General features: G+C 37.0%; 2 protein-coding genes and 1 pseudogene across 2 annotated transcripts; 2 read left to right on the forward strand and 1 right to left on the reverse strand.

Annotated features, from left to right (window-relative positions):
* The first annotated feature begins 210 nt into the window (after positions 1-210).
* Positions 211-1,973, forward strand: LOC147551070 (rubisco accumulation factor 1.2, chloroplastic-like). The gene has a single exon (XM_086666291.1). It carries the CDS (start codon positions 423-425, stop codon positions 1,791-1,793), a length of 1,371 nt encoding a protein of 456 aa, XP_086522417.1. The 5' UTR covers positions 211-422; the 3' UTR covers positions 1,794-1,973.
* Positions 1,974-2,243: 270 nt separating this feature from the next.
* Positions 2,244-3,810, reverse strand: LOC147551071 (peptidyl-prolyl cis-trans isomerase CYP19-3). The gene is made up of 2 exons (XM_086666294.1): positions 3,650-3,810; positions 2,244-2,970 (listed from the first exon to the last, which is right to left on the reverse strand). Exon 2 carries the CDS (start codon positions 2,945-2,947, stop codon positions 2,423-2,425), a length of 525 nt encoding a protein of 174 aa, XP_086522420.1. The 5' UTR covers positions 2,948-2,970; positions 3,650-3,810; the 3' UTR covers positions 2,244-2,422.
* A 12,456-nt stretch (positions 3,811-16,266) lies between these two features.
* LOC147551072 (BTB/POZ domain-containing protein At2g24240-like) lies at positions 16,267-20,449 on the forward strand (annotated as a pseudogene).
* Positions 20,450-25,548: the final 5,099 nt, after the last annotated feature.

Consider the following 25,548-nt stretch of genomic DNA (forward strand, 5'->3'; position numbering starts at 1 on the left):
TACTTATATTAACCCATAAAATCGGCAGACTCACTGATACTCTTTCGATCTTCTCCTCGAGTAGATCATTTTGTATTCAAAATCAACCCAATTTAGAAATCCTTCATGTTTGCTTAAAAAACATGTAAAAGTGTAAATGAAGTAATGTTTAGTGGGAACTAGTCCTCATAGTATATAGGCCAAGCTCGCTTTGTCTATTTGTCTGACTCGTAAAATGAAGATCCCCAGACGAGTCAGACGGATTAGATTCAGACAATCGAAACTACTCTTATGTGGGTTACGTTACTAAAATATCTGTCAACTGCATTGTCTTGCTGATGCCACTCTCTCACTACTCAAATCGGAGATAAGGTTCTCTCTCTCTCTCTCTCTATCTATCTCTCTGCTTCAATCTTTCTTTGAGAGCTTCATCAACTCAAACAATGTTATCCCTAAACCCCACAAAACCACCACCACTTCTCAACCATCACCACCAATTCCACCTCCCTTCCTCCTTTATCCAACACCAATTCGGATTGTTTAACCTACGCACTCACAACCACCATCACCACCACCACCACCACCACCACCTAAAACCCATCTCAGCCAAGGCATCTCCTCCATCAACACCACCAACAAATCAAAAACTCTACCAACCATTCAAACCACCACCCTCTCAACTCCCTCCTCAATTCCGCTCTCTAGATTTAGAAGCTCGTCTTGATATACTCCGAAACCGTTTAGGTCTCTGGTTTGATTACGCCACTCTCATCCCTTCTATCCTCCAAGAAGGTTTCTCACCTTCTTCTCTCGAAGAAGTCACCGGAATCTCAGGCGTCGATCAAAACCGCTTAGTCGTCGCCGCCCAAGTCCGAGAAACTCTTTCTCAATCAGATAAACTCGACCCAGATACCCTTTCCTTCTTTGACAATGGTGGCGCCGAAGTTCTCTACGAAATTCGCCTCCTTTCCGCTACCCAGAGAGCAGATGCCGCCCGTTTCATCGTCAATAACAGATTTGATGCTCGGGAAGCTCAAGAACTAGCTAGGTCAATCAAGGATTTCCCAAGACGGAGAGGTGATAAAGGTTGGGAATTTTTCAATTATGTATACCCAGGTGATTGTTTAGCTTTTATGTATTTTAGACAAAGTAGAGAACACAAAAACCCATCTGATCAAAGAACTTCAGCCCTTGAAAAGGCATTAGAAGTAGCTCAAACTGATAAGGCAAAAGAGAGAATTATAGATGAGTTGAAGGTGAATTCAGATGGAAGTGGTGAAGTAGACGATGAGCTAGTCGCTATTAAGGTTCCGGTCGTGAGGTTAAAGACAGGGGAGGTGTCGGAGGCGACAATGGTGGTGATTTTGCCGGCTTGTAAGGCGGAGGAAGGCGAAGTAGCGGTGGTGGAAGCTCCAATGGAGTGTAAAACCCAAGGGGAGTTCGGGGTTGTTGTGGCAGAAAAAGGGTGGAAGAGATGGGTGGTGTTACCGGGTTGGGATCCGGTGGCGAAACTAGGGAAAGGTGGGATTGTGGTTGAATTCATGGATGCTAGAGTTTTGCCATGGAAGGTTAAAAAATGGTACAAAGAAGAACCTATATTGGTTGTGGTTGATAGAGAGAATAACGAAGTTGGAGCTGAAGATGGGTTTTATCTAATCTCAAATTCAAAAGAAGGGGATAATGGGTTTAAAGTAGAGAGAGGATCAAGATTGAAAGAATTAGGAGTGAATGAGTGTTTGGGTAATGTTGTTATAGTAGTTAGACCTCCTAAAGATGAGATTGAAGATCAATTAGCTGATGAAGATTGGGAGTAGTAACTTCTTGAGTGAGAAATAACTTAGATTTTCTCTTTTCTTCTTCTTTTGCTTGTTTTTATTACAATATCTGAGTATGAATTGTGATAAATTTTGTTTCTGAGTTGAATTATACTTGGTCTTCAATAATTGTACTAAGAGAAACAATGGATAAATGATATTTGTTCCTTTACTTGTTTAGATTCTTGCCCTTTATCTAAAGTGAAAAATTCAAGAAAGAAATGCTTATTCTAGCCAAGATAAGCGAAGGACAAGACGAAGAGGAAACCCTTATGCTGAAGGCAGAGTGGAGGGAGAGACTGGACACTTATGCTGAAGGCAGAGTGGAGGGAGAGACTGGGAGATGGCAGAGGGAGAGAGATGATGGTTAGTGGTGAAGATGAAGGTGGAGATGAAAATGAGTGTTTATGCAAGAGCATAAGGGAGTTCCGAAATGAAAGGCCCCCTAAATGAATAAATGTTTCAACTAGTTAATGAGATTTAAACACAAACTTTTATCGCAAAACTCAAAACAGTGTTATTACATTGTTTCTCTAAAATTTCTACAAAGGTTTTTCAGTAGGGAAATGACACTTGAAATCTAAACTCAACTCAAAAAGCATTAAAAAAAATTTCATGCTTCTACTGGTCTAATTCTCTGTTATTTCGCCACAGTCGTCAATCACGACAGTAGATGAAGTAGTTCCAGCATCAGAACCGACCTTCTCCATCTTCTCAACTATACTATATCCATCAACAACCTTACCAAACACAACATGTTTCCCGTCAAGCCATGATGTTTTATCAGTGCAGATAAAGAACTGAGAACCATTTGTGTTTGGTCCAGAATTGGCCATTGAAAGAATACCAGGGCCAGTGTGCTTCATCTTGAAGTTTTCGTCTTCGAACTTCATCCCGTAAATGGACTCCCCACCTGTTCCATTACCTCTAGTGAAATCACCACCTTGGCACATGAAGTTTGGAATAATCCTGTGAAACACTGAACCCTTGTAATGCAAAGGTTTTCCAGATTTTCCGATCCCTTTCTCTCCAGTGCAAAGAGCTCTGAAGTTCTCTGCAGTTTTTGGAGTGACATCTTTAAATAGCTCCATCACTACTCTACCCGCTTTAGCCTTTCCGATAACAATGTCAAAGAAGACCTTCGGGTTTGACATTCTTGAGTGTAACTAAAAGGTCTCTGTGAAGCAAAATGATAATCAAATTCAAAATTAGTATCATCTCACTAATCAAACACAAAGACAAAAGTGAGTGGAATCAATGTGTCAACATAAGATCCATAACTAGTAAAACCACAATGAGGACAACGATTTCGGCCCTAAAAACCAATACCCATTCTTATTTAAGGGATAAATTTGAAAATTCAAAGTAGATTCACATAACATCTTGTAGTTCAATAAAGCATTAGCGGAAGTAAAACTACAAAATCAGATCTATGTCTTGTATCGATTCAAAAAACCAACCATTTTTTTATGGAGAATTATTCAAATCACAAACAACATTTAGGGTTCCTATACTTGGGTTTCTAATTTATACCCGAAAGTAGGTATCTTTACTGTCTAAAAACCGAAAGGGTTATTATTATGTGTATTGAAATGTTAGTCTCCCATCTATTGATCTTCAAGTTACAACAAGGTTACAAAAACGCCCAAATTTGAAGATACTATAAGAGGAAAACTAGGTTAAATTTTGCACAGTTTTTGAGCTCATCAGATCTTGATGAAAATGTCATCTGAAAGCCTTCGAACGTGCATTCAAATGAAATTAAAATTAGCTAACAGAATTTCTCAAATTGTATATACTAAAGAACAAAAATAGTGTTTTTTCTTGGTAAAATTGAAGAAAGAATGAAAGTTTACCTTATAATGGAGAAATGGGAAGAAGGGTTTAGGGTTTAAAAGAGGCGGAGGATTCTTATAAGCAGAGATGTTTCAGTTATTAGGGTTAAGAGATTTTAGGGTTTTCTTCTTCAACTCTTTCATTAGCTGATAAGGTGGATAGTTACAAAAACGTCCCAACTACTTCATAGAAATACCAACCCATTGACGGTAATCATTTTATAGGCACTTGTGTTATGGGCACGCCAGATTTTTATGAAGCCCATTATTCTATTTAGACTTTCTACACCCACAAACATTATTAGTAAATATTATGACATTAAAAAAGAACATATGAAAAAATGGAGTCGACAAGCAACAACACTATTTCGCTCTCTAATCTTCAACACCACTGTTATCACCACCTCGTCGAAAACCACGAGAACCATCACCACCATCATTGTCTCTCCTCTCTCTAATTTCTCTATGGTCTCCATTTTAACTCTCAAGTGTGAGAGAAAAATGTGTGAGTTCTGGTCCAAGCTAGTCGAATGGACTAAGTATGACATGTGGACATAATAAGAACGGTAAGAGGTATACTCTTCCATCCTATAGGTCAAGGGTTCGAGACACGCTGAACAATTCAAAAAAAAATAATAAGAACCCTACGTGTCTATATAACTTCCCTTGATGGAAACTTTGGGCAAACTGTGATTAAAAAAAATAATAAAAAATAATAATAAGAACCTATATATATATATATATATATATGGCCTTTAAAGGTCAAAACACTTGGTGGTGCTTTGTATTTCGTTACTTTTATAGACGATGCTTCTAGGAAAGTTTGGGCATATGCCATAAAGACCAAAGATCAGGTACTTGCAGTTTTCAAGAATTTCCACAACATGGTAGAACGGGAGACAGGAAAATCATTGAAGTGCATTCGCACTGACAATGGAGGAGAATACATCGGGTCGTTTGAAGAGTATTGCAAAACCCATGGTATTCGACATGAACAGACAGTTCCAAAAACTCCACAACAAAATGGTGTAGCTGATGCACCCGAAAAGGTTGCACACCCAAGCGGAGGTATCAAGTAGTAATCCGGCAAAGCCGGGATCGATCCAAGGATAGGAAGGTAGTTTGGATATCGAAGGGTCTTATCCCTCGGTTTAGGTATCACAAACTAACTTAGACTAAAAAGGAGAAGAACAAAGATAAACGGGGGGTTTTGATCGAATAAGGTGATAAGAGAATAAAGCAAACAAGTAAAATAAGCTAAACTAAACAATAAAAGTAAATGGGCAAGAGAGATTCGAGAGAAAAGTCGAAGGAACAAGAGCCGGGAGACGGTAAGACTCGATTCAGGCAACAAATAAGTGAGAGAGGTGTCGAAGTCCGGGAATCCATAATGATAAACCTACGACTATGTATAGTCCGATTTAATGTGTCGAGGTACAATCGATATTCGACTCCTAAAGTAGATGTCTCTAAGTACTATGTATATCCGGAGATCATACTTAGTCAAACAAACTTCTAAATCGGTTAATCCCGAGTCGTCGAAAGTGTCGTCTAGTCGCCTAACTATGTGAAGTGCATGACAAGACACATGAAATTATGACTTAGACTACGATCGATATCGAATACTTCGTTTCGTCTATTAACAATGCGAAGTGCTTGACAAGACACATGAAAATACGATCAAAACGATAATCGAAATAAATGAACATCAATTTATAATCAAAACATCAAATCATATTAAACATAATCACGAATTCATCACATTTCATCTCATATAATCGACACACTAAAGTTAGCTAAACATGGTGATTAAATAAGAAATGGAAAGAAGATGATGAGAGAATCCCCCTTTTTCAATGTGGTTCGAGGCTAAGATCGTCGGAAAATATGAGTCTTTAAGGTGCAGCCGATCTCCCCTTAGCAAATTTTGGGTTCCCCATAGCGATCACCATCATCTTCTCCATTTATCACAAACCTCCATTAAAGCTAAACCCTAGCTTTCTCTCTCTAGCAATTTCTAACCCAAAATCAAATCAAACCATATAGGAAGCAAGCCAAGATGATGGGAAGTAAAAGCCCTAAAGTTTCGGATCAAGAAAGTGACCGGCAACTATAGCAAAATCCGGCCAAAGAATAGTGAAATTCCGGCCAAGAACCAAGAAGATCCGGCCAAAACCCTAGATCCGGCCAAATGAAGATGCACCCGAGCTCAAACAGCTGCGTCCCGTAAGAGCAACCCACAGCCGCGTCCCGTGCATGCGTCTTTCGCTGCCGTCCCGAGCATCCCATGAAGGTCCGAGCTGCACAAGCTTGCTGCCGGTCTGCTGCTGTTCTTCCCGTGCCGGGATGTGCAGATCCGAGCTGAGGACGCGTCCCGTGGAAGCTGCTGCTGCTGAGGACGCGTCCCGTGGAGGCTGCTGCTGCTCCCGAGCAGCTCGAGCTGCTGCCGTGCAGCCCGAGCTGCTGCCGGCCAAGGCTAGGCCGGCCTTGCCTTGGCCGGCACTCCTCCTTCTCCTTCTTCTCTTTTTCTCTCTCTCAAGCTCTACTTGGTGATAGAGAACCCTAACCCTCTTGCCTCTTTCTCTCTCCTCTCTCTTGGTTGTTGAATCATCCATGAGGAAGAAGATGAATAGTGTATTTGACTCAAACCCTAGACTTAGTCAACCTTGACTTTGACTCAAACTTGAGTCCATTGGGTGCCTCCAAAATCTCTTCCTTCTTTCATCTTCTTTGGGCTTGGGTTTTATTCCTTCATATCTAGGCTCTTGGGTTTTATACTTAGGCTTTAATCTACACTTGGAAATCAAGGGGGGTGCCTTCATAGAATCTTTGTTTTAAGACCGAACCTCGACTTCTTTCTTTCACAACTTCCCCGTCCGAACTCGGAATGGACTTCCGTTTTCACCGTTGGACTCGTCTTTGACTCCTCTTCTCATTTGATTTGTTTGAAGTCTTTTTCTCTCGTTTTGGGTACATGAAATGATAGTGATAATTCACTCGCTTTATTCCGAATTAAGTTCTTTATTCCAAATATGGTACCTAAACAAGAAAAACACATAAAATGTTATTGATAACACTCGAAAAGGACTAATTAGTCTATGTTAGGCTCCTTAAATGTGACATTTTCGTGTCACATCAGTAGCAGAACGCATGAATCGCACTATTGTGGAGAGGATCAGATGTATGCTCTCAGAAGCTAAGTTGCCTGAAAGTTTCTGGGGTGAAGCAATGCGTACTGCATGTTATCTGATCAATTTATCACCTTTAGCACCATTAGATGGAGATGTAGCTGAGAGAGTGTGGGCTGGGAAAGAAGTCAGTTATGAACACTTAAGGGTGTTTGGTTGCAGGGCTTTTGTGCATATACCTAAAGATCAAAGAGCAAATGCATCTTTTTAGGGTATGCAGATGAGAAATTCGGATACAGGTTATGGGATCCAGTCGATAAGAAGATTATTAGAAGTAGAGATGTGGTCTTTCTTGAAAATCAAACTATTGAGGACTTCGGGAAAGTTGAGAAGCATGAGAATTATAGTAATGATCTCATTGATCTAGATCCACATATCTCTTCTAAGGTTATGCATGATAATGCAGGTGAAGAACAAAATCATGAAGATGAAGCTCATGAAGATGTTCCTATGGGTGATGATGTTGAGCAAGGAATGGAAGTTCAACATGAACCACCAGCTTGAATTGAGAAGATCGACTAGAGATAGAGCACCATCTACCAAGTATCCTCCACACGAGTATGTGATGGTTACAGATAGTGGAGAACCACAGTGTTATGAAGAAGCCATAGATGATGAACACAAAAAGGAGTGGTTGAAAGCTATGCAAGATGAGATTGAATCATTGCATAAGAACAACACTTTTAAGTTGGTTGAAAAACCTAAGAATAAGAAAATTCTTAAAAATAAGTGGGTTTTCAAAATCAAAACCGAAGAAAGAAATTCACAACCACGGTATAAGGCACGCCTAGTGGTGAAAGGATTTGGGCAGAAGAAGGGTATTGATTTTGATGAGATTTTCTCTCCGGTGGTGAAGATGTCCTCAATACGGTTAGTATTGGGATTGGCTGCAAGTATGAACCTAGAAATTGAACAACTAGATGTCAAGACCGCTTTCCTTCATGGTGACTTGGAGGAAGATGTGTATATGGAACAACCAACAGGGTTTGAAGTTAAAGGTAAGGAACACTTGGTTTGTAAGTTAGAGAAGAGTTTATATGGGCTGAAACAAGCACCAAGACAGTGGTACAAAAAGTTTGAATCATTCATGAAGGATCAATGGTATCACAGGACGGCTTCAGATCATTGTGTTTTCGTTCATAAATTTCCTGATGGAGATTTGATTATACTTCTGCTTTATGTTGATGATATGTTGATTGTTGGTCAGGATGCTAATAAAATTAGCAGGTTAAAGAAGGAACTAAACAAGTATTTCGATATGAAAGACTTGGGTCCAGCAAAACAAATTCTTGGCATGCATATCTCTCGTGATAGGAAAACTGGAAAACTTTGGCTATCACAAGAAAGATACATTGAGAAGGTTCTAGAAAGGTTCAATATGGACAAGACAAAACCAGTGAGTTGTCCATTAGTCAGTCACTTCAAGTTGACTCGTGATCAGTGTCCATCAACTAGAAGTGAGAAAGAAGAAATGGAGAAAATTCCTTATGCTTCAGCTGTAGGAAGCTTGATGTATGCAATGGTGTGTACAAGACCGGACATTGCATTTGCAGTTGGAGTAGTAAGCAGATTTCTTGCTAATCCAGGCAAAGAGCATTGGTTAGCAGTGAAGTGGATTCTGAAGTATCTTAGAGGTACGTCTAAAGCTCGTATATGTTTTGGTAATGATAAGCCAGTATTAGTCGGTTACACATATGCAGACATGGCAGGAGATGTAGACTCTAAAAGGTCCACATCAGGCTACTTATTTACATTTTCAGGAGGAGCAGTGTCATGGCAATCTAAATTACAAAAGTGTGTAGCTTTATCTACTACAGAGGCAGAATATATTGCCATTACAGAATGTTGCAAGGAGATGTTATGGATGAAGAGGTTGTTAGAAGAACTTGGTATGAAACCAGATAATTATGTTATTCATTGCGACAGTCAAAGTGCCATCCACCTCAGTAAGAATTCTAGTTTCCATTCCAAGTCCAAGCATATAAATGTGAGATACCAATGGATCCAAGATGTTCTTGAAGAAAAGGTGTTGAAGATCGAGAAAATCCATACTGACGACAATGGTTCAGATATGATGACAAAACCATTACCCAAAGGCAAGCATGAGCTATGTAGCAGTGTTGCAGGTTTGGGGATGGTAGGTCCCTCTTCATAAGTCGGGAGGGGGAGTTTGTTGGGGTCCCTCCTTATAATAAATGGACTCCTAGTTGGAATAGGATTTCCCTTATTCCTTGTTTGGGGAAAAAATAGAAGTTTCGATTTTTTCAAGCCTAAAAAGGAATTCCTATTTCTTTTGGTAAACCTCCTTATTTATCTGAAGTGGTTCTTTCAAGAGAGATTTCTGAAGAGATTATACACAACAACTTCCAGAACAAACAGAAGTCAGAGAACGAAAGATTTCTGAAGTGGTTCTTTCAAGAGAGATTGAAAGAGCAGAATATTGGTTTGAAGAAAAGAAGATTATTAATCTTGTGAAGCAATTTAGTTTGTGGTTATCTTCTTCAACCTTTAGGAATCTAGGATTTGTTCAAATCCTAAGGAGTAAGAGATTTTTATTTCTTTGTTTCTTTGTTCAGTTTATCCACCATAGGTTTGGTGAAGAGTTGTCCAAGAGTGTTTCTACACATCTTGAAGAATTGTGTAATCCATTATTTAATTATAGTGGAAGATTTCTGGACTAGGTCCCGTGGTTTTTACCTTCTATCTTGGAGGGGTTTTTTGCCACGTTAAATAATCTTGGTGTCTCTACTTTTACTTTCACATCGTTTATCTTCATATTCCTAAACAAGTTAATTAGGTTATTTTTCCTAACAAATAGATCGCAGTCGCCTTCCAAAACAAAATACATCCTTGGAGTAACAGAATAAAAGTATCTTAGTATTTTGAAACTTATTTAGGGAATATTTGACTCAAGAAGACAACTCAAACTACATTTTCCAATTTTGGAGTTTGTCTTGTTATTAACTTATCACTTGAGAGGTGCTGTGTGACTCAAATTGCTTGGATGAAATGCTTTCATCAAAATTCATATTAAGAAGAAAATAACATTGTCACCATAATATTTTATTGCTTAAATTAGTGTAATAGTTCATATCTACTAACCGAAACCACACGCAAAAAATATAAGAATTATGTTAGAAAAAAAAAAGCAGATAGAAAGGAGCGCATTAATTTGTTGATATGAAAACTTCAATAATTGTAGGTGCACTATGAGTGGTCTTAAAGCTTCTCGCACCTTAAAACTAGATCAGGACGTAAGGTTTTCCTATAATTATAAACTCAACAAATGACCCTTCCACAACAAACGTGGGATTATCAAAATAATCTTCCCTTCGCACATTAACTTTTAACTTCAGTAGTTATTAGACCTGGACTTAGTATGAGCTTTCTCTGTTTACATCCAAGAGGAGAAAGATTGCCTTTTCTTACTCCCTCACCCATCTTACATGGAGGAGATCCAACCTAAGGGTATGTTTGATACGTGGAAAAACATGGGTAAGAAAGTCGTTTTCTCGAGAAAGTAGTTTTTTTGTTGTTATATAGGACTATAGAGCGTGAGAACTGATTTCTTATGGGAAAAAAAAGTGGGCAAAACGGCTTAATTCTTTTCCCACAAAAAAGATGGGAAAGCCCATTTCCCACTCTTAACATAAACGCGCTCTCTCTTCTCCTTCTGTAACATCCTCTCTCTCCTCCCGCTACTTCCTCTCTATCTCAATCTCCTTCATCTTTGTAATTGAACTCTAAGTTGGATTTGTTCATCATTCTTGTGATCCAATTGTGAGTCATGGTGATTATTAACCTAGCAATATGATATTGAATTGTGATTTCAATATGGAAATTGTTGATTTGGTCTTGTTAGTTCAAAGATTGAAGATGTTGAAAGTGACATTGTTTCTGGAATTTCAGCGATTGAAATCTATGGGGAGGAAAGGAAGATCTATAATGACTCTAAGAAGAAGAAGAAAGAAGAGGAAAATGAATCTTAGGTATGTTAACACCTACATAAACTTAGCCAACAATCCTTGGTTGGAGTGGTAAGAGGTATTATCTTCCACCCTAGAGGTCAAGGGTTCGAGGCACACGCTTAACAATTTAAAAAAAAACACCTACATAAACTTTCTAGGTTAGAGAGAGAGAGCCTTAGCTAGAAACATTCTCACCTAAAGATCCACTCCAAATCTTACGTCCAAGTTTGAATTAACCCCAAAAGATTTCCATGATCTTATCAATTTCAGTTAAGAAACAACAATTCTGACCAAATCTAAACTCGGTTCACCTGGTTTTAAAAACGCAACATCAGATGGAGCAAAGATAGTTTCTCCTGGTGATGAAATTAGGTTTGTGGATATGACTTGAAGAGTTAAAGACATGGAAACGAAACTAAAATTGGAGAGGATATCAATGGCGGTCGTTAGAAGACCTTGATTTTAGGTTTTCTGAAGAGTATTTAGATGTCCTAATTTTGAGATGATGAAGATGTGATTTGGGGAAGAGAATAAAGAAGAAGACCTTGAAATGAAATTCTGAAGGCACCCCCTTCAAAGCCCAACTTGTATATTAGTTTATAAAGCCATCCTTTAAAAGTCCAATTTACATGTTATATTCTAGAGGCACTCCACATTTCCCACAACTCTATCAAACAGTTAAAATTATCATTTCTTATTCAGAAAAGTTGACTTTCTTACCCATTAGAAAAGGTCGAATTTTCTTACTCACACATTCTCGTGTAACAAATGGACCCTAAAGGGAAAACATCAAAACATATATGTCTAATTTCTTTCAACAAAAAAAAAATTATGTCTAAATTAACAAAAAATGGAACAAAACAAAACTTGTTGTAAATTGTCGATCTATTTGCTTCAATGTGTATCGATATATGCATGCAACTTAATGGAAATAAAGGAAGGGAAGAGATAGAGGTAATGAGCTATACTAAAACAAAGAGATACTCTTGAACCAAACTATATTAGAAGAATTCTTTCCAAACCTTTGCATACACTTTCTCATCTCTCACAAACTTATCTCTTACAAATTCATACAAACAATACACCAAGTACATCTATTTATAGTGTGGGAGAAGTAATAGGAAGTTGACACATACCCTATGTGTTGTCACTTGCATGGTGTGTTGTCACCAACAAGATGACACTTTGCATATGGAGTTGTAGAAAGGTGATACATAACCTCATGTGTTGTCACTTGCATGATGTGTTGTCACAACCAAGATGACACTTTGCATATGGAGCTCCCATGTAGTGACACCACATATAGGTGGTTATATGAAATGGTGGGCATCCATAGTATTTGTTTGGTAAGAGAAAGGTAACCTTAAAAGCACCCAAGACATATGCTAAACCAATAATCTTATGGGCATCCACATCTCTTTTAGCCAATGATTATATGGGCAACCACATACCATATAACACTCCCCCTTGGATGACCATCACTTGGAATAATTGTCTCATTAAAAACCTTGTCAGAAAAACCCAGTGGGACAAAATCTGATGAAAGAAAAGAGTACAAATAATAGATTCCGAGTGACGTTAGATACGCTAAATACTGCCTCGTTAAAACCTTGCCAGAAAAACCCATTGGGACAAAAACTGGACGAAGGAAAAAGAGTACAGAGCGTAGATAGCGATACATGAACCTGCACATGATAGTAGACTCCCCCTGATGAATATCATATCTTGGAACGATGTAGTCTTACATCATCAGGTTATCCAAGCGTCTCATCCCGATGCCTTCTACTAGTTTTCTGAACGTTGTAGTAGGCAGAGACTTGGTGAACAAGTCAGCATAATTCTCACATGATTGTATCTTCTGGATATCAATCTCATTATTCTTCTGGAGATGATGTGAGTAAAACAATTTAGGGGATATGTGCTTAGTCCTATCGCCTTTGATGTATCCTTCTTTGATCTGAGCGATGCAAGCTGAATTATCTTCGTGAATGACTGTGGGAAAATTTGTGATTGAATCAAGACCACTTGAGCTTCTAATGTGTTCAATAATGGATCTAAGCCATACACATTCTCTTGTTGCTTCATGGAGAGCAATAATTTCTGCATGGTTAGATGAGGTAGCGGGCATACTTTGTTTACTAGATCGCCATGAGAAAGTTGTACCTCCACTTGTGAATACATAACCTGTCTGAGAAATCCCTTTGTGCGGATCTGAAATATACCCGGCATCTATGTATCCTTTTACTTGAGAATCACCGGATAAGTTCTTTGAATAAAATAATCCCATATCAGTTGTTCCTCTCAGATATCTTAGAATTTGCTTTACTCCAACCCAATGCCTCTTAGTTGGTGCCGAGCTATATCTGGCCAATAGATTTACTGCAAAAGCAATATCCGGTTCATTGAGCTAAGTATGATAATGCACCAATAGCACTCATATATGGTACTTCTGGACCAAGGAGTGTTTCGTCTTCTTCTTTAGGTCGAAATGGATCTTTAAGACCATCGAGAGACCTAACAACCATGGGAGTACTAAGCGGATAAGAATTCTCCATGTTAAAGCGCTTCAGGACTTTTTCTGTGTATAATGTTTGATGAACAAGTATGCCACTTGTGCTTCTTTCAATTTGTAAGCCAAGACAGAATTTTGTTTTCTCGAGATCTTTCATCTCGAATTCTTTCTTCAAATATTTTGCTGCTTTAGAGAGCTCTTCTGGAGTTCCTATAAGGTTGATATCATCAACATATACTGCAAGAATCGCGAATCCAACATCTCCTTTCTTGATAAATAAATATGGGCAAACGAGATCATTAACATAACCTTTTTTGATCAGATATTCACTAAGACGATTGTACCACATTCGTCCAGCTTGTTTCAATCCGTATAAAGCTCGATTAAGCTTTAGTGAATACATGGTACGTGGGTTTCCTCCAGGCAATTTAAATCCTTCAGGGACTTTCATATAAATGTCAGTATCTAATTTTCCATATAGATACGCAGTGACCACGTCCATTAAATTCATTTCGAGTTCTTCTAGAACTGCTAAACTGATCAAATATCGAAAGGTTATTCCATCCATAACTGGAGAATAAGTTTCTTCATAATCGATCCCTGGTTTCTGCAGGAAACCTTCTGCCACAAGTCTTGCTTTATAGCGAATGCCTTCATTATTCTCATTCCGTTTTCTAACGAATACCCATTTGAAACCTACAGGGTTTACATCTTTGGGTGTCAGGACTACAGGTCCAAAAACGTTACGTTTTGACAGTGAATTCAGCTCTGTCTGAATTGCTTCTTTCCATTTTACCCAATCAGTCCTTTTCCGACATTCCTCAATAGAATGTGGTTCATAATCATCATTTTCAGTGATAATATCAGTGGCTACTGAAAGCGCAAATATATCATCGATGATTATGTTATCTCGATTAAACACTTTACCATTACAAGCATAATTTATAGATATCTCTTCATTTGGAGATAACTCATGCTCTTCAAGAGCTTCTGCCTCTTCTGGGGCTTTACCCACTTCTAGGGGTGTATTTGTCGTTTCTTCTGGAACATTACTTGCTTGTGGTTGGTTTTTCCTCTTCCGGGGAACTATATCTTTAGAACCGATTGATCGTCCACGTTTCAGCCGTGCTTTGGACGATTCATTTGCTGCAATACTTTTATCGTGTCCTTCAGGGACATCTATCCTTGCTGGAACATTTGCAGCAGGTATATGTGACTTTGTCACTCTCGCTGCGTCATTAAATGCGTCAGACATTTTATTAGCAATCTCTTGTAGATGTATTATCCTTTGTACTTCAACTTCAGATTGATTAGTACGAGGATCAAAATGAAACAAATTTGGTGTAACCCAAGAAAGTTCCTTTTTGGTACCATTTGCTTTTGGCAAATTTACTCCCTAATGGCGGGAAAACTGTCTCATCAAAGTGACAATCGACGAAGCGTGCAGTGAAAGTCTCACCCGTCAGGGGTTCAAGATATCGAATAATAGATGGTGTATTAAAACCAATATATATTCCTAGTCGGCGCTGAAGCCCAAACTTTGTGCGTTGTGGGGCTGTAATAGGAACATATACAGCACATCCAAAAATACGCAAATGAGATATGTTTGGCTGCTGGCCTTGAACATATTGCAAAGGTGAGAATTGATTATTTGAAGTAGGACGTAACCTTATCAAAGTTGCAGCATGAAGAACTGCAGGTCCCCATGCAGTAACCGGTAATTTAGTCCTCATCAACATTGGTCTCGCAATCAGTTGGATATGCTTAATGAATGATTCAGCTAGACCATTCTGAGTATGAACATGAGCTACAGGATGTTCAACATTAATTCCAACTGAGAGACAATAGGAATCAAAAGTACTCGATGTAAATTCTCCTGCTCTATCTAGACGAATTGACTTAATCAGATAATCAGGAAAGCGAGCTCGTAAACGAATTATCTGAGCTAATAACTTTGCAAACGCCTGATTCCGCGTCGAGAGCAGATTTACATGAGACCATCTAGTTGATGCATCTATTAATACCATAAAATATTTAAATGGTCCACACTGCGGGTGTATAGGGCCACATATATCACCTTGAATCCTTTCCAAAAATTTGGGAGATTCGATATGTACTTTCGTCAGGGATGGGCGAGTAATAAACTTCCCCAGTGAGCAACCAGTGCAAGTAAAATCCCTATCTATCAGAAACTTCTAGTTCTGAAGAGGGTGTCCCTGAGAGTTTTGTATTATTCTACTCATCATGGTAGATCCTGGGTGTCCTAGTCGATCATGCCAAATTTTATAAGTATTTGGATCGTGCAACTTTGGGTTACAACGACATATGATTCAACTGTTTTAATCTCTGTAAGATATAACCCAGAAGAAAGAGCTTCAAGTCTTTCCAGAACACGCTTCTGGCATGATATACTCGAGGTGATATATAAATATTCTTTATCATTCTCAGACCCAGTCTCGACGTGATACCCATTCAGACGAATGTCTTTAAAACTCAATAGTTTCTTCAGGGATCTAGTCGAGTACAAAGCATCCTCAATAATTATTTTCGTACCACGGGGCAATATTATAGTAGTTCTTCCGGAGCCTTCTATAATGTTTGATGAGCCAGCGATAGTAATCGCATTTGCCTCACATAATTTTAAAGTCGAGAAATATTTTGTATTTCGAAGTATCGAATTTGTGGTCCCACTGTCTGCTAGACAGCTATCTTCATCACCTTTAGATATGTTTCTTCTGGAATCCATACCTTTCACAATATAATATAAGATTCAAACCACAACTATTTATAACATAAACAAAACAAGACAACTATTTATAATATACTATCTAATATCTAACAGACAGAAGTCATTATAATATAGCATTATAATAGATAGAAAAGTTAATACACTAAATATTAAACATATCATCAGTTTGATTTTCTCCTTCAGGGAGATAATCTCCAACACACAATGGTGGATCAAGTTCCATGTGGTTCATCTCTGGTGCAGCTTTAGATTTAAGAGATGCTTGGTATAGGTCCACCAAATGTCTCGCCGTACGACAGGTACGGGACCAATGACCTTCCATACCACAACGGTAACAAGCTTCTTCACGAGCTTTGGGAGGGGTATTATATTTACCCTTTATTTTATCAGGCTTTCTCGCTGCGTAATTCTTTGAATTTTCTCCCTTTTCCCACTTCCGGTGGTAAGGGGTTTGCCTGTTTCTCTCCCATTTGTTCGTGCGGGATCCACGTTGGTGGTTTCTCCGGAACCACGCTTCCCTTTGTAATTTTGTTTCCCTCCATGATCTTTTGACAATATTGCATGTGCTTCAGGCACAGGTACGGACCCAGTGAGTCGAGATTCATGGTTATGCAACAACAACTGGTTGTTCTGTTCATTGACCAAAAGACAGGTCAGTAAGTGGGAGAATTTAGAGAAACGTCGCTCTCGGTATTGTGACTGCAGGACAATATCCGAGGCATGGAACGTACTCAATGTTTTATCTATCATCTGTTCATCAGTGATAATATCTCCTCCCACTTTTAGTCTGGAAACAATTTTATAAAGGCTGGAATTACAAGCAGAAATGGAAGAAAAATCTTGTAGTCGAAGATTTATAAAATCATTTCGAGCTTTTGGAAGGATGACCATCTTCAGGTGATCATATATATCTTTTAAGATATTCCATAAAGCCAAGGGATCTTCCACATACAAATACTCTGACTTCAGGTCATCATGTATGTGACGTCTCAAAAAGCTTAAAGCATGAGCCCCTAACATTTCATCTGCATTATTCCCTTCTTCAATAGTGTTCAGGAGATTTTTGTATTTTAGATTCAGTCTAGTTTCGACTGCCTACTCCATGTAATTCTTACATGTTATATCTAGGGTTGCAAATTCAAGTCTAGCAAGGTTAGACATTATGAAATATGAATTAAAATATTATACCTTTTACCAGATGGAGTAGCGGCTTAGTTTGTTCGATATTTCACCGATGTTGACTTCGGCAAATGAGCAGAGTAACGGCTTCTTTCAGCTGGCTAGAGACTCGTGCTGATAACGTGTTGTAAATTGTCGATCTATTTGCTTCAATGTGTATCGATATATGCATGCAACTTAATGGAAATAAAGGAAGGGAAGAGATAGAGGTAATGAGCTATACTAAAACAAAGAGATACTCTTGAACCAAACTATATTAGAAGAATTCTTTCCAAACCTTTCCATACACTTTCTCATCTCTCACAAACTTATCTCTTACAAATTCATACAAACAATACACCAAGTACATCTATTTATAGTGTGGGAGAAGTAATAGGAAGTTGACACATACCCTATGTGTTGTCACGTGCATGGTGTGTTGTCACCAGCAAGATGACACTTTGCATATGGAGTTGTAGAAAGGTGATACATAACCTCATGTATTGTCACTTGCATGATGTGTTGTCACAACCAAGATGACACTTTGCATATGGAGCTCCCATGTAGTGACACCACATATAGGTGGTTATATGAAAATGGTGGACATCCATAGTATTTGTTTGGTAAGAGAAAGGTAACCTTAAAAGCACCCAAGACATATGCTAAACCAATAATCTTATGGGCATCCACATCTCTTTTAGCCAATAATTATATGGGCAACCACATACCATATAACAAAACTAACTTTGTGCTTAATTTTTATAACATATTATAAAATTAGAGAAAAAATAGACAATTTACTTATAGACATACTATTCTGTTGTCTAAACTAACAAAAAAAAAACTAACTTTTTGCTTAAATTTCATAACATATTACCAAACTGAAGCAAAAATAGACAATTTACTCATACACGATCTATCATGTTGTCTAAATTAACATAACTTATTAAAACAATATGTTTTGGAGAATTTTCTTGTTCATTTTTCTCTACTAACATAGGAAAAGATAACGGCGCAACAATTTTTTTATTATTATTGTCAAATGTTAGTAAAACAATGCAAAAATCAAATGAACCGGATTCAACCACGTTTCACTTTATATATGGTGGAGAGCAAAATATGGATTTGGGGATGTGGTGTGCTACCGACCATATTTAGGGTTTAATAAACTAAACTTGTGTTTGTTGGGGTGTGGGGGGGGGGGGGGGGGGGGGGGGGGCAAGCCAACCAAGTCTAGTATAATTTAAGAAGGTCAAGTACAACCGTTTAGTTGGACCCTTTATTAGTTGGCTAAAGTTCATACACGGTTTTGGCACCTTGGGAAACTCTCGAACTCTAACCTCATCCTCATAATTGAGGGGGTGTTAAAAAAAGCCTAAAAATTAAGTTTCTCTTCTTTTTTTCATACTTTGAGTGTTTTATCTTCAAATAAAGTTTTGAAAGGCCATCTCAAAGGGTCAGTACTTGATTTTATAATAACTTAAGTCATTTGATAGTACTTAGTATTTGAATGTCTTCCCTTAACAAAATAAAAAAATAAATAGTATTTGAATGTCTTAGTTTAATTGAAACCCTCTTATTGATTTGAATTTCTACATAATTAATTTGATTTAAGTTTTGTACTGGTAAAGTAAATGACAAAAGATGGACACTTTTTAATATAGAAATGTAAATTTTGAAGTTCTCAACTTCTATTACGGAGAAGAATATATCATATATGTTACCACTCAAGGGAAGTCGCTATTTGTATAGACTATTAAGTTTTAATATGTTGGGAGATTTAGTAATTGACTATAGTTTATTTAGATACTAGGACTACACCCTTAAAATAATTATCATTCAGGCGATAACTCTCAAAGGCTGATTTTCCGTCAAATGTTCAGTATATGAGAGGCGTGCTAGTCACATGATTCATCTCGGACAAAGATACCCTCGTCTTAAGACTTCCCTTCCTTCTCTACCACTATCATCTACTTTCTTTCTTTAGATTTCAGTTTATCTTTAAAATTTCTTTTTCGAACTCTAAACCTAATACAAATTCATCTTGATTAAGGACTTAAGACGAGGATATTTGCGTGATAGAGAATGTGAGATTCGATGTTGGAGGAAAGATCTTTGTAAGACCATCTCCAATGGAACACTCAATCTTAAAAACTCTGAGTGCCACATATGATTTTTAGAGTTTTTTCTTAGAAACTCTCTCCAATGCAACACTCTATTTGGATCTCTAAGATGACTTGTCGAGGGTGGAACAGGGAGTGTCCTCTTGAGATATCTCTAGTTGTCCAATTCATCAATATGTGATTTTCAACCAATAGAAATCGAGTCTTATATATTTTTTTAAATAACTAATTATTTATTTACAAAAATAACTATGCCACATAAGTACATAAGATAATAAGTTTAGAGTTTTGCATTGGAGACACACAAAAATTGAAGATCTCTATTTTCGACAGCAAGGAGTGAGAATCTCAATTAGAATTTGACACATAGGATAAATAGAGATTTTCTTGAATTTTGCATTGGAGATGCTCTAACAACTGTAACAACCTCTAGCTAATGCGGGTAGAAATTAAATGTTTGGTGCTATGTTTCATGAACTATGGAACCTTAAACCTAGAGAAATCAATGCAGAATACTTCAGTTATCGAACCCCGATTTGTGTTCTCTGTTCTTCTTGATGTTTTAAGAACTGGCGAGCTTCATATCCCATCTAACATACCAAAGAAATTACTATATAGAGAAACTCTTTTCTATGACCTTCTTGATCATGTTAGAGCTGCAAAATGGGGGACAATTGGACGAAACCAATTAAGACTAACGGGTTCGATAAGAGGCCAAGCTCCTGGCGATGGAACGATAATTCAAGCAAGCCCACATGGTGGTTGTGTTGTTGTTCATGGAAGTATGGTTCATGTGTTATGATTGAATGCTTGAAGAACACCCACCATTAAACCTTGATTTTCAAAGAGTTAACGATATCGGGGGGATTAATTCAGAGAATATTGTGATTAATGTTTGTGAGAGATTAAGTCGAGGTTGTCAAGGAATGGGTTTGAATAGTTAGTCAACAAGAGATCTCAGGTATAATTTCAAGTTAGGCATTAAAAATGGTATTAAGACTGCTTCACTGGTGGAGCTTTATGTTTTGATTCTGATTATAGAATATTTGCTAATTGTAAAGGTAGAAGTAATGAATATAGAGTTTGGGATCAAATTACATGAAAACAGATTTTGGGAAATTAAACAAAAAGAATTTTGAAGATAAACTGAAATCCAGATAGAGAAACAAGATGATAGTGGTAGAGAAGGAACGAAAGCCTTGAGATGAGGGTGTTTTTGTCCGAGATGAAGCATGTGCGATAGAGAAAGATATTCTTTATATTTAAAATTAAGAGTTTCCATATTTTGGAAGATATCCTATAGTTATTTAATATTAGGAGTTTCTATATTTTAGAGTTTCTAAGTAATTTAGGAGTTTCTATATTTCTAAATATTGAGTCCTAGTTGAAGTCTAAATTGTTTGGTTGTATATATATATATATATATATATATATATATATATGGCTGAGTTCATAGTAGTTAATACATGAATCTTGAAGTTATTACTAAAATTTTCTATTAGTATTTCGTTTATCTTTGGATGGCCTAGAGAAGAACTTAGATTCTTATCAACTGGTATCCAGCACAGACGCTCCTATCATTCGCTTTCGCATTACTTTTATCTTCGTTACAGAACCCCGTTTATGGTACAAACTCAAAAAGAAAAAAAAATGGAGAAGAAATTAGGTGAATTGGCGGAGAACATGATTGAGATGACGGTAAATCGATCATTATTGATTGAGAAGATTGGTCGACTGGTAGAAAATAGAGAGATTGTGTCTCAAAGTGGTGATAGTTTTAAAGGTGAATGGTTATATTTTACACGGTTTAATGGATCAGATGTGGAATGATGGATTTTTCAAGTTGAACAATACTTTGAGTTATGACACTGCACAAGACTAAAAGATTCAGTTTGCAATCAATTACTTGGATGGAGCATTGCAATGGTGTCGTTGGGCTAAAAGAGGTAACTATTTTCGTTCATGGGAAGAGTTTGTCGAAGCGGTTGTAGGTCACTTCGGGAGAACGACGTATGCAAATGCAGCGGATGCACTAGCAAAATTACGACAAACAGGGTCCTACTATGAATACCAAGAAAAATTTGAGCGTCTTTCAAACATGGTTAAAGAGCCCGGAAAAGGTAAGGAGAATACAGAGACAAAAACAACCAAAACAGAGGAGAAGAAAGCTCGCAGAGAGAACAAAAAATCTCAGAGGAAGACGACATCGATGCCATCCTGATGAATATACAAAAAGAGGAATCCAAAAAGAAGAAAATTCACCTTGAAGAAAATGTTCCTAGACCTTCTCCTCGATCAAACTGTTCGATGAACATCAATCCACTTAAGGAGACAAAACTGATCATATATGGAGGATACTCCAAACAAGTAACATCTAATAAGAATAGCTGCTCTGAGAAGGGAAGTACTACAATAAGAAGGGTGTCTTTGAAGATATCTCCAAGGTACTATGGTCCATATAAAATACTAGAAAGAATCGGTCCATTTGCGTATCGTTTTGAATTGCCAAAGGAAACTAAAATTCATCATGTTTCTGTTTCGAAGAAGGCATTTACCCTCAATATTGCGATTGATGATGAAATACCAATTGTTGAAGATGAGGGAGACCCGATGTTAACTATGACCGAGAACATCCTTGAGGGCAAGGATGTTGTCAAGGGAGGAGGAATGATAGAGAAAGATATTCTTTATATTTAAAATTAAGAGTTTCTATATTTTGGAAGATATTCTATAGTTATTTAATATTAGGAGTTTCTATATTTTATAGTTTCTAAGTAATTTAGGAGTTCCTATATTTCTAGATATTGAGTCCTAGTTGAAGTCTAATTAGGACTCTAAATTGTTTGGTTGTAGCCTATATATATGGATGAGTTCATAGTAGTTAATACATGAATCTTGAAGTTATTAAGAAAGTTTTCTATTAGTATTACGTTTATCTTTAGCTGACCTAGAGAAGGACTTAGGTTCTTATCAATGTGACTCACTTGCTCCTCACATAACCGACATTTGATAGAAAATTAGCTTTTGGGGGTTAACGACTTAACGATAATCATTTTAGGGGTGCAATCTTAATATCGCTAAATAAATGGGGATCGGTTACTAAATAGCTATATCTCCCAAATTACTTAAAATTGTCATTTTCTCTCACTTAGAGCATCTCCAATGGGGCACTCAAACTCCTACACTTAGAGTGTCACATATGATTTTTGAGATTTTTTTTTTTTAAACTTCTCCAATTGAACACTTTGTTAGACACTCTATTATGAGGCGGATGCATTTATAATAGAGAATGTCTGCTTGAGTTTCTCTTAGAGCATCTCCAATGGGACACTCTAATAAACACTCTAAAAGTCTAGTTGTCAAGTGTCAAATAAAGATTCTCTTTTCTAGTGTCAATATAGAGACACTCTAAATTTGTTTAGTCTCCAATGGAGATTTCTAAAATCTCTTTACTTAATACATATGTCACTTTTAAATTGAATATGGAAAAAATAGTTGAAAAGAAAAGGTTTTCATTGGTTTAAATTTTAAAGTGACACTTAGAGAGTCTCAAAGAAACACTCTAGCTTTAGAGTTTCTCTCTCTAGACACTCTTTAATAAATGTGTCCACCTCATAATAGAGTGTCTAACAAAGTGTTACATTGGAAATGGTTTTTTAATAAAAACTCCAAAAAATCATATGTGACACTCTAAGTACTAGAGATTGAGCGTCCAATTGGAGATGCCCTTAGTGTCACTTCATCTATTTACTTTAAAATCATGATTTGTAGTGTGTCTAGATTGGAGATTGTTTTTTATTAGAGTGTCTCTAAATGACCACATAAGAAAGAGACACTTTAAAGATTTACTTTTGAGTTTTGACACTTGACACCTAAGAGCATCTCCAATGGGACACTCTAACAAACACTCTAAGAATCTAGGTGTCAAGTGTTAAATAAAGATTCTCTTTCCTAGTGTCAATATAGAGACACTCTACATTTGTTTGGTCTCCAATGGAGATCTCTAAAATCTCTTACTTAATACACATGTCCCTCTTCAATTCAATAGATAAAAAGTAGTTGAAAAGCAAAGTTTTCTATTGGTTGAAATTATAAAGTAACACTTAGAGAGTCTCAAGTAGACACTCTCATTTTAGAGTTTCTCTCTCTAGACACTCTATAATAAATGTGTCCAACTCATAATAGAGTGTCTAACAAAGTGTTCCATTGGAGATGATCTTTTAACAAAAACTCCAAAAAATCATATGTGGCACTCTAAGTGTTAGAGATTGAGCGTCCCATTGGAGATGCTCTAAAATTTATAGAGTTTTTGTTGAGTGCCCCATTGGGGATGCTCTTATTAACCCATAATCTATCTTCCCCAATCAAAAAATAAAAGATTAACCCATAATCTATCTTCCCCAATCAGAAAATAAAAGATGGAGATTTGAGTCAATAAGATTTAAAAAGAGAAAGAAAAAGAACAACACCTCCATCACCCAAATGAGAATTTTTTTAACTTTTGACTGTTAAAGTAAACAAATATTACAATTTATGCCACCCTCATTCATCTTTTTGACTCATCAATCTCCTAGTCTATGACTCTATTCCTTCTCATCATCAAAACAAGATCTCTCTCTCTCTCTCTCTCTCTCTCTAAAAAGAAAAGGAAAAAGAACTTGTGCAGCACACGCTCACGTTACCTTCTTCCCACCTCCTATAAAAACCCCCCTCTCTCTCCTACTTGCTTTCACACAACACAAATCCCCTAATCTCCTCAACTCTCTCTCTCTCTAGTTTCTCTCTCTAGACTTACTAATCATATCTAACATGGCTGATAAACAAGGAAGAAACTTCGGTAAAACCGTCGATAATCAACAACGCCGACCAAGTAGACTCCAACGCCGAGCTCCGGCTTCTATCCAAGTCAATCCTGCCTCGAGTTTCGCGTCCGGTTGGAAAGTTGCGATCCCTCTTTTATCACCGTTGGCTTTATCACCCACTTCACCTCCTACCAAATTCGGAGATCGGACGACTGAGATCTCATCGACTTCTTCAACAACATCATCATCATCATCGTCTTCTTCTTCTTCTTCTTCTTCTTCATCGTCGTCAAATCAAGCGGTGTCTGATAAATCTAATTTGAAGACGTGGCAACATCCTAGCAGTCCATTTCATTATAATCCAACTACTAATAAACCTGCAAAATTTGCTTCCTCTACTTGTGTTCCACGTTGTAGATGATGAAAGAGAGAGAGAGAGATTACTCTAACATACATTATTGGTACATCAATTTTCGATGTAATGCATTGTAATGGTTATTGATTTCCTATTAATGGTCATACAATTTATTAGTATTAACATAATTATTCAATTCCTTATCTAATATTATCTTCTCACTTCTTTGGGCTTATGTTTCAAAGTGTCATTGATTACTTCTACATTAATGGTCAATATGGATAACTACTAAGTTTGGAAAGTTAAGTTGTTCGTGGCATCGCTTCCAATTATTCAGCACGATGGTCTCTCATATAATGTTTTCGATATAGAGCATTGTAATTTAATCACACATTGTCGAATAGACCTAATGTGTTGCCCCACATGAAGGGTGTCGAAGAGACCTAATGTGTTGCCCCTCATAAAGGGTCAGACATCTTTCTTATATACGTTTAAAAGTTGTTAGGTCTTGAAGTGTTGAAACGAATAATGTCAATATTACTTTACTTTGAACGTTCTTTCATTTCAGGGGTTTTTGTTGATTTTCTTGAATAATAAGACTTCTATGATGTAGAAAATGAGCCAAAAATGTTTTACCCTTTCGTATTTGAATTCGTCTTCACTTAATTTTAAGATTGGGTTGAGAATTCAAACCTTTTAGGATTGTTATATATAATATTAATTCAAAGCTTTCAAGATTCTAATCCGGTCATATCCAACTACTTTCCTCCTTGGTCTTTTTTTTTAAAATGAGACTTGTTTATTTATCTCTTCTTTGCCACATGATTTCCACCATTAAAACCTAATTTTCCAACTTTTTGTGTACCTTTTTTCAGAATCAAAACAAAAATCATATTAAAATATATATCTTTTCTTAATAAAATCAAAGTTTGCTGTTTAATATTAGGTGGTGGATGAGATCTAATGTCGTTGATTATATTCCTATAAGACTGCTTATTAGGAGTTTCAATGCTTATCAATGAATTATTCATTATATTAAACAAAAAGATCAATACTTGTAGAAAT

This window comes from Eschscholzia californica, unplaced genomic scaffold, assembly GCF_041429995.1.
Source record: "Eschscholzia californica isolate CP2 unplaced genomic scaffold, dmEscCali1.0.p SCAF_3, whole genome shotgun sequence".
NCBI classification, from domain to species: domain Eukaryota; kingdom Viridiplantae; phylum Streptophyta; class Magnoliopsida; order Ranunculales; family Papaveraceae; genus Eschscholzia; species Eschscholzia californica.